The sequence below is a fragment of the Aphidius gifuensis genome, linkage group LG6 (assembly GCF_014905175.1).
Source record: "Aphidius gifuensis isolate YNYX2018 linkage group LG6, ASM1490517v1, whole genome shotgun sequence".
NCBI classification, from domain to species: Eukaryota; Metazoa; Arthropoda; class Insecta; order Hymenoptera; family Braconidae; genus Aphidius; species Aphidius gifuensis.
The window spans coordinates 14,378,873-14,391,362 of NC_057793.1; the positions used below are offsets into that span (position 1 = coordinate 14,378,873).

The window sequence follows — 12,490 nt, forward strand, 5'->3', positions numbered from 1 at the left end:
TAAACATATATTTCCACGGAGAAAAATAATTGGTATAGTTTTTACATTTTTGCTGTGCAACTGAGGGACACCTAAGGTGGAGCACTTTTATCGAGTAGAATATACATTTTTTGAGGATAAACTTTACCTAATTAATTTCTTATATATTATTTAAATTTTTTTTAACCGGAAAAGAGGATTTTATAACAAAAAAAGGTAGAAATTACTCACAGAAAATGGAGCTAAGGAATTAATGTAGCCAAAAAAATTAAATGGTCAGCTGCATTCATTTCTTAGCTTCATCTTTTTCTTAGCTACTGCTTTTCCTTGGTAACTTATTTATTCAACAAATACAATAATACAATTCATATAATTCATTTGTTAAATAAATAAAAAAAATTAACTTAGTAACGGCTGCATTCTCTTTGAAAATTGAAAATTTTTAAAACTCTGGTGGGAGGACGCGTTAACACCGAAATTATAATTTTTATTTATTATTATATTACAATTATTCGTTATATTGAATTTATTGATCAAACTTTAATCTTAAACTTTAAAAAACAGAATTAATAAAAAATAAATAAACCAAGTTGATTCCTAGAATTGTTGAGTGCTATTATTTACCATCTTAAAAAAAAATAATCTAATGGTAAAAATGAGTGGGTATTCTGCTCTACAGTCACAAGTGCGGATGCGTACGGCAAAAAAAATGATAGAAAAACAAATAATGATTGTTTGAATCTTCATTAATTGTTTAAATAATTATCTAAAAAATCTCATATTATAATAAAAAAATTTGTTAGAAAATTTTCTACAAGTTATTAAGCCGAAGAAATTCATTGAATGATTTCTTTGTCATTCTTTTCATTTTATTAACTACTCACTCCGATATTTTTTATAAACAATCGCTAATTATGAAAAAACTAATTGTTGAGAAAATTTCGAGTATAGCTCTGGTTGTAGATTTTTTGACGGGGAATCCATTAACACTAAAAAAAATCCTTCAGTTAATTTTTAAAAAAGTTCAGTTTTTCTTGAGTAAACAAACGAATTTGATACTACAAAATATAAGCTATTTTAAATTATTTTTATTACATATTTTACTGTAATCTGTGAAATTTTCGCATCCATGATTTTTCCTTAGTTTTCTTAATATTTCGCTTCGAAGATTTTGCTACATTTTTCTTTTGTCATTTGTAAACTAAATAATTACCCGAAAAATTTCATTTTTATCAGAGGCTCTAGCGCTCGTTGAGATCTTCAATTTGAGCCTAATACTAGCTTAACTATTATGGGAGCTATGAGTGGTATTCATAAAACATATAGTAAAAACAATACGATGGTGAGACGCTTCGCGTCTATCCCAACTCCGTAATATCCAAATAAGTCGATTAGTAATCTCAATTTATTCTTTAGCTTAAATTGCCAAAATAAATTAAAATAACTGTGGTAATTGGCTGAGAAATTAAATTAGTTGACAACACAATTTATTTAGTTTTATCTTTCCGTTAGCTACACGGAAAGAATTTTTTTGTTGGGATTGAACAGTTGTCATCGATCTTCCGAATATTTGATTGGTTATTTTGTTTTCTCTGTCATTCTCATGTCATTTGTCTTTCTGTCTTTGTCTGTTGTTAATGAAATAAATAAACAAATTTTCTTTCTCAGTCACTCTTCTACAATTTTTTTTTTTTTTTGTCGTTAAGGTAATCAATAAATTTATTTGTTTACTTCTTTATTTATATATTTTGAAATCAAGATTTGACAGATCGCTTTAATAAAAATTAGTCCTCAAATTATGATAATTGTTTTTATTGATAATTAAAAATATTGATCAAAATATAATATTATCAATACGATGATGAAAAAATCAATAGGTTTATGTACAAGAAAATAAAAGTATATATCTATTATCTATATATCATCCATATACGGTCTATTAGAAAAAAAAAAAAAAAAAAAAGGAATCGTTTTATTTACAATATTATTGACAATCGAGAATGTAATTATTTTATTGACAAAAAAGACCGCGGTTTTTCCGGGAATTTTCAAAAATATAATTTCCGTTTTATTTGATAAGGGGGTGATTATGTAAAAATATTTACGGGAAGTGGTTGAGAAATGAATAAAGATGATGGAAGATTTTTTTTATAATTTTTTACGCGATCGGTCAGGGGTAGATTGAATAGGTTTAGACTTGAACTCGGTTTTTCTGGGAATTTTCAAAGATATAATTTTTTTTTTATTCGATAAGGGGCCGATTACATAAAAATATTTACAGGAGATGGTTCAAAAGAAAATCAAGATGATGTAGGATTTTTTCTTATGATTTTCTACGTGATCCGTCAGAGGTAGATTGAGGTAGGTTTCGACGTCAAATCGAAACTAAAAAGCGGTTATGCCGAGAGTGAATAGAGTGAATATCTTAAAATTCAATAGTTTTTTTGTTTTATTAATAATAATTATTAGTTTTGTAAGAGAAAGTAAAAGTTCAATTTCTAATTGTTTTGCAACGTCTATAAATACGTAGAATTATTAAATAATATTTTTAAAGTTTTTATTTATGATTAATGTAACTTTTAAGCATGCCATACATAAATAATTAATAGTACAATAATAATAATATGACGGACACACAGATTTACACACATGCAAACAAGATGGCCGCCAATGGTCTGCGCAGTAGATTTTTATTTTCGTCCAAGGCATGGACATACCTGTATATTTCTACCATGGCCTTGGTGACATTACATACACACACACATATACATTCATGCGCACATGAAGTACGCACACTTTCTGATGACACCTCAAGCGATGATATCATACATTCTACCTATTATAATAAATATACTTTTACTCTTCAATTAAAAAGCAATAATATAATTGTTGTTGTTACATTATTGCACCAATATTCCTAATCATAATTACAATATCTTTATTTATAATAAAACTATAATAAATCAAAAAAATAATAACAAATAATTTCAATAATATTATTAATTATTAGCAATATTATTGATATTAATAACAATATCTATAATAATATTAATATTCGGAATATAAATACTAATAATTACTAATATTTATATTTGAATATTATCAACAGTACTATTATTATTCTTATTATTATTATTAATATTATATCGATACTAATAATATTAATATCAATGATTTTATTATTATCGATGATATTATTGAAACTATTGTTGTTATTTTTATTTATAATATGGTCATAAATAATAATAATATCAATATAACATTAGTAATAATATCAATCGTATTTATCATATTTATAATAACTGATCAGCTACACTATTGGCAACGCACACACACACACACACACATCTCCTGTCTCGCTCGTGGCCACTTACTCACTCACTCTCATTAGTTATTTGGGCAAACGCTTGCTCGGTCAGAGGCTCGATTCTCAAACTCATTTTTCGTGACAACTCGCCGGTGAACGCGTTCACTCGTGAGCTGCTGTTGCTCGCTGTGCCAGTTTGAGAATCGAGCCCCTGAGCGTTCGCTTCGCCGTGCGTTGGCTCGCTCCGACCGTTCGCTTGCGCTGAGCGTTGGCTTGCTCTGACCGCAGTCTAATTCACAGGGCAAATTTTTTACAATTTAGGGTTATTTTTTGCCACTGATGGCGCTTGTAAAATTTTTTTTATATAGATTTTACATACAAAAGCTTCACAAGCGCCGCTAGTGGAGGAAAAAAGCCCTAAATTGTAATGCCCTGTCAATTGGGCCGCCGTTCGCTTGCACCAAGCGTTACATGGCCGACACACTGTTTTTTTTTTACTACCCTGCGTAAAGAAGTTTCACTTCAATAACAACTCAATTATTTAATTACAAATCGATTGATTAGTTAAATAATTATTGTATTTAATTATTATTTAATATTAATTTTAGTTTTAAGTTGAAAAAAAAGAACATTGATATAAAAAAAAAAATAATCAAAACACAAAAATTAAGGTTGAATGTAAATCGCATCGGTGAACAAAGTTTGGGCCCAAGAGGGTCCGCATCTACACACGGTTATCAAAAATATTTTCAATGCCTCTCTGTCCAAAATATATTCACTATACTGACAGGTTCTTGGTAGTATGTGTGTATGTAGTCTATCTGGATAGACACACACATACTACCATAGCCACGAAACATGAGACAGCACGACGAATAAAAGAGAGAGAATGACCGCTAATGATAGAAAATTTTGATTTTGACAATGTTCTTTTAAAATCAACAGACGAAATTGATCGTTCAGGGCTTAAAAAATCCGTATTGTAATAAACTATAAGCTGATCGTAAATTAAGGAAAATCGTATAGAAAGTTTTTGAGCTACAGGAGAAAATATGTGTCAGTCCCTATGCCTACGTGTTAAAGTTGTCAACTTTGACATCAATTATCTAAAAAAAAACAACACACGAAAATTCCGAAAAAAATCAACAAGATAGATAATTATTCTGGCTTCAATATGAACTCAAAAAATCAAAAATCGTATAGTGGGAAATTCTATTTACATTCAACCTTAAGATAAATACAATAATTATATTTTTAGTTATTAATTATAATTTAATTTTTGTGTTTTGATTATTATTATTACTTTAAAATTAAGAACGAATCCATTTATTTTTAACCAAAAATTTTCACAGTGTAAAAAGACTTTCATGACATTGGAAGCATATACAGTGTAAACAAACTAGCAGTCTTTCAGCTCGCAGGGCTACGTTCAGAAATTATCATATATTTGAATCTTCAAGGTGGCCGACATTTGGTGGACGACAGTGCCTATCTAAATTGCTGGGCTAAATAGCCGCCATCTTGAAGATCCCAATAAATGATCATTTCTGAACGGACCCTAGAGCGGTTGAAAGAGCTGCGCGTGGTATATGTAGATCTAATCCAGAAAAATGTCTTACTGCGATATGAAATACTGCATACTGTAAACAAAAATAGAGAGAAAGAAAATGTGAAACGGTGTAAAAAAATCGTTCAGTTGTTACCAAGATGACGGACAAATTTTTGATAATATAAGTTAGGATCTGTCATCTCATAATATTTTCTCGCTTTATATCATAATCCATAATATTTTGTTCTATAATGTTGCGAGATTGCTCTGGACTATAAAGACATTTTAGCAAAAACATATTAGATCCGTAAATAGTATTTGAATAATGAATTTATTTATTAAACTTCGTTATATTATTCAATCGATTTCAGTAGTCACAGCTAGAAAACACTGAGGTTTGCAGACAAATTGAAAATTATTCTCAGTTCTTAAAGTCGAAAATAATCCAAGTCCTCGTTGAAGCCAAAAAAATTCTAAGTGTTGAAACTAAAAGTAGAGTCCTAAACAAAAGACTGTGAAATACTCGCGTCAGCGATTCAGCATGACGAGTATTTAAAAATTTTCTCCTGGGTAACAACTTGGCTACAAAAGGTTTTTACTCTAAGCTTAACAAGTTTTTGAACACTAACTACTATAAATCATTACAAAAAAAAAAAACATCATATCCGAAAACTGATGTTGGTTCTGACGCTGGACAAGAATAAACAACCACAGAAATTATTCAAAGACTACTAATACATTACACCAGTTTTTGGCGCGGAAAAATATTTTTCGTTTTGAAACAACTATTTATGTAAAGAAATGAATTTTTAAATTTTTTTACCATAGCTGAACCATTTAACTATGCGCTCCTTTGAAAACACGTTTAATCAGGATCGTACATTATTTAATAATCTAATCTTCATCGACCTGCAAACTGAATACGTTGATTCCAGCAACAAACAACATACATTTTCTTAAAGAGATTGACGCTTTTCTTAACGAAATCTTAACTGAATTAGGATACGTGATCGTATTTCAACGTTGAATGTGACCGTTGAATTTAACTCATTTTTGAGTTGTCTATGCAATATTCTGAACTATTTGTTTTCTGTTAGGTTAATAAATATAAATTGATCATCAATCATTAATTGTAAAGAATTTATAAACCCATATCATGTCCCGTGAAGGAGAAAACAACATGGCCAAGCATTGGGCCAAGCCTGGCAAAATTTCGCCAAGTCTTGGCTGCCAGTCTTGGTCAGTGCTTGCACCAGGCTTGGGGATTGACATTAATTTAAGCTTGGCTACCAATACTGGGCCAAGCATTGGCTGCCGATACTCGGCCAAGACTTCCAAAAAGTTAATAATTTTCATCTTTTAATGCGACGATATAATTGATACCATCGACATTATTACTAGTATAAATATTATATTGATATTGATGTTAATCATAATATTATTGGAGTTATTATTATTTATATTAACGAGATCACTTGGCGCGCGTTGCGATGAATGGTTGATCAATGGCTGGCCAGCCCTTAATGAGCCAAGCCTTGGCTTAATCATCTGTTTCGAGTCTTGGCCGCCCAATAATTAACCAAGACTTGGCCGATGAATGGTTGATCGATGGCTGGCCAGCCCTTAATGAGCCAAGCCTTGGCTTAATCATTTGTTTCCAGTCTTGGCCGCCCAATAATGAACCAAGACTTGGCCGATAAATGGCTTGATAAGAGCTGGCCACCTCTTCTTCAACCAATGGTCGGCCAAGCAGTGGAATACAAGCCTTGGTAAGCGAATAACGAGCCATGAGTCAGCCAAGCCTTGGCCCCTGGATGGCGCACGATTGACTGCCAAGCATTGGATGCCATTATTGGGACAAGGCTTGGCCGTGTTGTGAGTCTTGGCAATTCCTACCCGGGGTGAGAAAGTTATCGAAATTATACTTGGAAATAAAATATTCATATCTATTTGATATGTTACTAATTCTCATTCGCTTAAACTATTCTATCAAATACATGTATACTTTTTGATGTTTTGAAACTGGCTATGCGACTAAGAATGATGTATTCTGTAAGTTTTTAATAATCCATAAAAGCCAAATCGAAGAAACTATCTAAACTTATACTTTACTACATTTTACTACGCAAAAATAAACGAAAAACAATCTATTATCATTATAGTATTCAAGTGTCTAGTAAAAATTAATGTTCTTTCTTATAGGTCTTGAGTCACAAGAGCACAAGATTCCTGAAATAATGAGACGACTTATGAGTGAAGATATCAATGGAGATCAATTGCGTGCAAATTTTTATCTTCATTCATCGCAACAACAAAACCAACAGTCATCTCAAAATCATCAACAAGCTACTCAAAACCAAAAACCACCAATATCAACTGATGATTTCATCCCAAGTAATGAAGATGAAGCGAGTGACAGTGGTCAAAGCAGAGCGATATTAAAAATTCCGTCCTACAAGCCAGCAAATCCGCCGGGCTTAAATAAAAACAATGGAGAAACAAATTCTGGAGCATTTGTCTTACCCCCAAGTACAGCAGCAAGCCCAGGTCTTCTCGAATGCGCTAGCCCCACATTTTCCAGTGCAAGTAGTCCAACAAATTCATTAGCTGGGAAATCAGTGAGCGTGAATTTTCGTGATGTTATTGCAAAAAGTATAAGCTCCAAGTTTCAAGAAGGACAGCCTTCAAACCGACAAAACTGTCCATCAATGCTTATTGATTCCAATCCCTTCAAACGAGGTAGGTACACCCCACCAGAACACAATCAGGGACAACAGCAAAAGCCACAAAACAGCCAAGAGAGTAAATCAAAATCTAGCTCTAGTGGTAAAGGAACGAGACCTAAGCGTGGAAAATATCGTAATTATGATCGTGATAGCCTAGTCGAGGCTGTTCGGGCAGTACAAAGAGGAGAAATGAGCGTTCATCGAGCAGGAAGTTATTACGGTGTGCCTCATTCCACCCTTGAGTATAAGGTCAAAGAGAGACATCTCATGCGACCCCGAAAAAGGTACATTTTATATTTTAAAACATTACAATAGTAATATTAATATTGCGTAGTAAAAATCGTAGGTTATTTTTTTTTTTTCCATAATAGAGACCAGAAACAAGCCGATGACAAAACAAAAGAATCATCGACGTCAAGCTCAACACTGCGGCCGAACCTTCAAGATAAAAAGTCAACGATGAAGACACAAAAGCCTTTCAATCCCAGTCCTGGAAATATTCCTGGTTCGAACGGTATGAAAATACCATTTTTAGATGGTGTGCCACATCTCCCATTCGGCCATCCCTTTAATTTTTGGGGGCCAACACCCTTCATGCCTTCACCATTTATAGGAGGAGCACCGAATGTTTCGACAATACTTCCTGAGCAGTACTTTGCCACACAACGAATGCGAGGCCTCCAGGAACAGCAAAGATCAGCGATTGCTCAACAGCAACAGCAACAGCAACAGCAACAGCAACAGCAACAGCAACAGCAACAGCAACAGCAACAGCAACAGCAACAGCAACAGCAACAGCAACAACAACAACAACAACAACAACAACAACAACAACAACAACAACAACAACAACAACAACAACAACAACAACAACAAATCACAATTGATAACAGAGAGAAAGTTGGAATAGAGCCTTCCAATCCTCGATCAATAGTGAAAACAACCCGTGAAATGACTGAAAGTCTTTACGAAGGTTCTGGTGTGAATGGTAGTTTTCTTGATAATTTGATCAGATCAAGTCTTGAAACAGGGAAACCGAGAGAGCAAGGGTTACCGAACGATGAAGTTACTCAAACTCACCTAAAAGCTGCGGGTGGCAAAGCAATGGATCAGCTTTGCGAAATCTCACGAAAAATACCTGAGTCAAAAATAACTCAGAACTGTAGTGATGATGAGAGCTACTTTAATGCAAGATCACTCTTAGAACGAGCAGAAAGAGTACCAATTGTTGATCTTAGTCCATCTCTTACAGATCAAACCGGAAATGATGATCATCCAAATGATCGTTTCACATCAACGTCAACACTACACTCCGTTAGTCAATTTGATTGTCATGATAATGATGAACACGAAATACAAGTAGATCAGTTAACCAAGGAACGTGATATTCAGAACAGTGATGATGCAATTATTCAACCACAATTAAGTGTTCAGTCAGAATTACAAAATATTTATACCCTGTCGAGTGAAAAAAAAAGTGCCTGTGATAATAAACTTATAATAGATCATTCGAGCCCTAGAAGCCAGCTAGCATCTCAACAACAAACTACAGATAGAAATAAAGAGTTTCCGGGCACTAGTGGTTCAGACATTGAACTTCAAAGAGATTACTCTAGTACAAATAACAAATCGATTGATCAAGGTCAAGAGAGTAATGCAATGATCGTTCAGATTGCTCAAGATCCATGTGGTACTCTTGCTATAAAAGACAACTTAGAACATTATACCGAAAACTAGTATTGCCTGTGTTGAAATTCAACAATTAATCAAGTAATAAAATAGACAGAACAAACAATGACAAGAAATCAAAACTTTTGATGTTATAAATTATGCCAAAATTTTATGACTGTTCGAAGCCTTTTCCGTTGAAACAAACACTTGAAACAACTTCTGCAAGTTCAGTATTAGTTCTTATTACATGGAGAAAATAACTGGATAATAACGTAAAAAAAAGTTCTATTTATAACTCAGTTCCGTTTCGTATGGGGTCTCATATGACTCGTGATACAGCTGGCAAATTCAAAAAAAATTACACAAGTATAACTATTATAAATTATCATCTTCATTATTAAAATAAGTAATAATATTTTTTTTTATATGAGGGCATTCGTCAATTGATATGAAAAACTTGAGATTATGCATCGATTTTTTTCACCTCATAGTACCTTATGTTCGACAGTTATAAATAATATATAATTTTATACTATTCGTTAAAAAATCGTCTTTAAATTTGGAGTGTATTAAAAAATTATAAAACGAACTTACTTTGAAAATAAAACGTCAAAGTATAGAATAATACAAACTGCTTTCTCGGATAATATAATCGACAAATTCAACTAAGTGTCAACAAAGTCTGGACGGATAGTTTAGATCACATGTTGGATCGGAAAACCGAACAAGACCAAGTACAGAAAATATACTGCTTTAGTAGATCTGACGTGGAAGATCGAGAAAGGTATTATGTTAATTCCTGATGACATAAATGTCGTAACATGTGCAGAGTAATAGAAAAATATGCTACATGAGAATGAATGTAACAGAAGAAGCGCTGATCAAAAAATCAAAGACAAAATATGCGCACCACAACCCGTCATCGCACACCCATTATACTACTACAGTAAAATCAATAGAACTATTTAGTTTATCGATTAATCTCGGATTCTATGGACAGATAAAAAACAAGTCAATCACGACATATTTTTTTCTTTTATCAATTTAGTGTTCTTAGCACTGATTACCTATTATTAATATTAGTTAATTTTTAAGAGATAACTTAATTACAAAAGAATAAGAACATATTATATGCATATATATATATATATATATATATATATATGATATACACATATATTTTTGATCATAACAAAGTAGGCAAAAAGTTTGAAAACTATTAAACACTTAGAAACCGATAAAATCAAAATAGAGCCACCTTCTTTTTTATATCCAATTTAAATAAAGAGAACAAATATTTGCGTTTTTATAAGTTGACAATATAATCGAAAAAAAAAAAAAAAAATTAGCTAGAAAAAAAAATTGCGATTCTTGCCCATTAAAACCATTGGACTTATATGATGGGAAAATTCATAATTTTTAATATATGAACGTAAGTTTTATGTGGGGATAGAAAAGTACCAAATTGATAAAGATTTTCGTCTTGATGTGTCTTAATTGACGGGTCTATACTAAAGTATACGCGATCTTTATTCAACGATTGCTTGACGACGAATTCAGCATTTTATTGGTGCCGTGCTGTGAAAAAATTTTAAACTGAAATTACTAGACAAAAATGAAACAAGATTAATTAGAAATGTGAATATATATAATATAGAAATAAAAATAAATTATTGAAAGTTAAAGACGAGAAAAAAAGTTATCAAACAGGTGTTTAAGCGAGATATTTGTGGATGGAAAAAATGTTGAAAAATTTATATTATAATTGAAACTCAACTTTTATACGAAAATATTACAATATTTTATTTGTATAGAACGAAATTTTTTTGCTAGGTTCTAGAACTTTCGTAACATTCCATAAGCGAATCTTTAGAAAATATTCGTATTTAAAAGATCACAAATTCAGACGGATTTTATACAAATCAAATATCTGAACAATTTGACATAATTTTAATTCAAGTGTACAAACCAAACATGCGCGTTAGTACGTGATTATTCCGTTATTATTATATATTGTTACTTCTTAAATCTATAAAATAGAAACATTCACTTACGTCATTGATCTTCGAAATAGGCAATGTTATTATTATTATTATTATTATTATTATTATTATTATTATTATTATTATTATTATTATTATTATTATTATTATTATTATTATTATTATTATTATTATTATTATTATTATTATTATTATTATTATTATTATTATTATTATTATTATTATTATTATTATTATTATTATTATTATTATTATTATTATTATTATTATTATTATTATTATTATTATTATTATTATTATTATTATTATTATTATTATTATTATTATTATTATTATTATTATTATTATTATTATTCACAACCAGGTGAATGTTTCTTTTCACGTCAAATTGTGAAATTATAAATAATTTTTTCTATGCATTGTCACATAACCTTTTATTCAATCGACTTTTTTTTTAATAAAACCGAAAATAAACAGGATAAACCATTATTTACATCCAAATGTTCATCGAGTCATTGTGCTTACATGTTAAAAAAAAAAACTCGTGGAATGCAGATAATATACGTTGTATTCAGAAACTGAAATCAGAAAATTCAGATATACCCGAAAAAACACATACGATAGTTTCGTTGGACCAAACTTAATATGCACAAATAAGTCAAATATTGATAAGTTCATAATTCAGTTTTTTTTAATTTCTATTATAAATTGAGTACAAAGTTCAAATAAATTGAATTTTTAGTCCATGAACTTTAACATTAACGGAAAATCATTATTTATACGGAATGACTGAAACTATAGGCTGTAAAATGTAAGGATACGTATATGTTTGGTGTTAATAACACCTTTTCTATAATATAGGAATAAATTTTTTTTTAAATTTATGCAAAACTGGAAACCATTTTCTAACAATAAAAGTATACTGCAACTTAACTGATCCCGGTGTTTTTGAGCTAAAATTAAATATACACAATAAAACTAATTATGGTGATTAAAGTAAATCAATTACATCTCTAGTAGAAATGCTCGATCGAATCGACATAGGAATTGACTTAGTTTCGAGATAACATAAGCATAGGGAAAAATTTGCAGGTTTAACACGTTATCTCGAAATTAAGTCGATTTTACCGGTAAATTTCTACCAGGGATGTAGCTAACAAAATCGAAGTAAAGTATCAAGGAAAGAACAAAAAAAATCATCCATCAAAAAAAGTGGGCATTGATATAAAAGTCTCATAACGATACTTATTTCTTT

General features: G+C 30.9%; 2 protein-coding genes across 7 annotated transcripts in view; one reads left to right on the plus strand and one right to left on the minus strand.

The window, feature by feature from the left end:
- LOC122859541 (mushroom body large-type Kenyon cell-specific protein 1) overlaps positions 1-10,580 on the plus strand; it is a 119,655-nt gene extending 109,075 nt beyond the window's left edge. For 5 of the 6 annotated variants that reach the window (XM_044163190.1, XM_044163191.1, XM_044163192.1 and 2 more), the window contains 2 exons: positions 7,038-7,845; positions 7,933-10,580. In XM_044163190.1, coding sequence (XP_044019125.1) covers positions 7,038-7,845; positions 7,933-9,298 — 2,174 coding nt within the window. In that variant the 3' untranslated portion in view covers positions 9,299-10,580. The remainder of the gene's footprint in view (positions 1-7,037; positions 7,846-7,932) is intronic. The other variant, XM_044163193.1, reaches the window with a different exon arrangement.
- Positions 10,581-11,287: 707 nt separating this feature from the next.
- Positions 11,288-12,490, minus strand: part of LOC122859876 — a 45,323-nt gene continuing 44,120 nt past the window's right edge. Inside the window, exon 4 of the mRNA XM_044163559.1 lies at positions 11,288-11,609. Coding sequence (XP_044019494.1) covers positions 11,288-11,609 — 322 coding nt within the window. The remainder of the gene's footprint in view (positions 11,610-12,490) is intronic.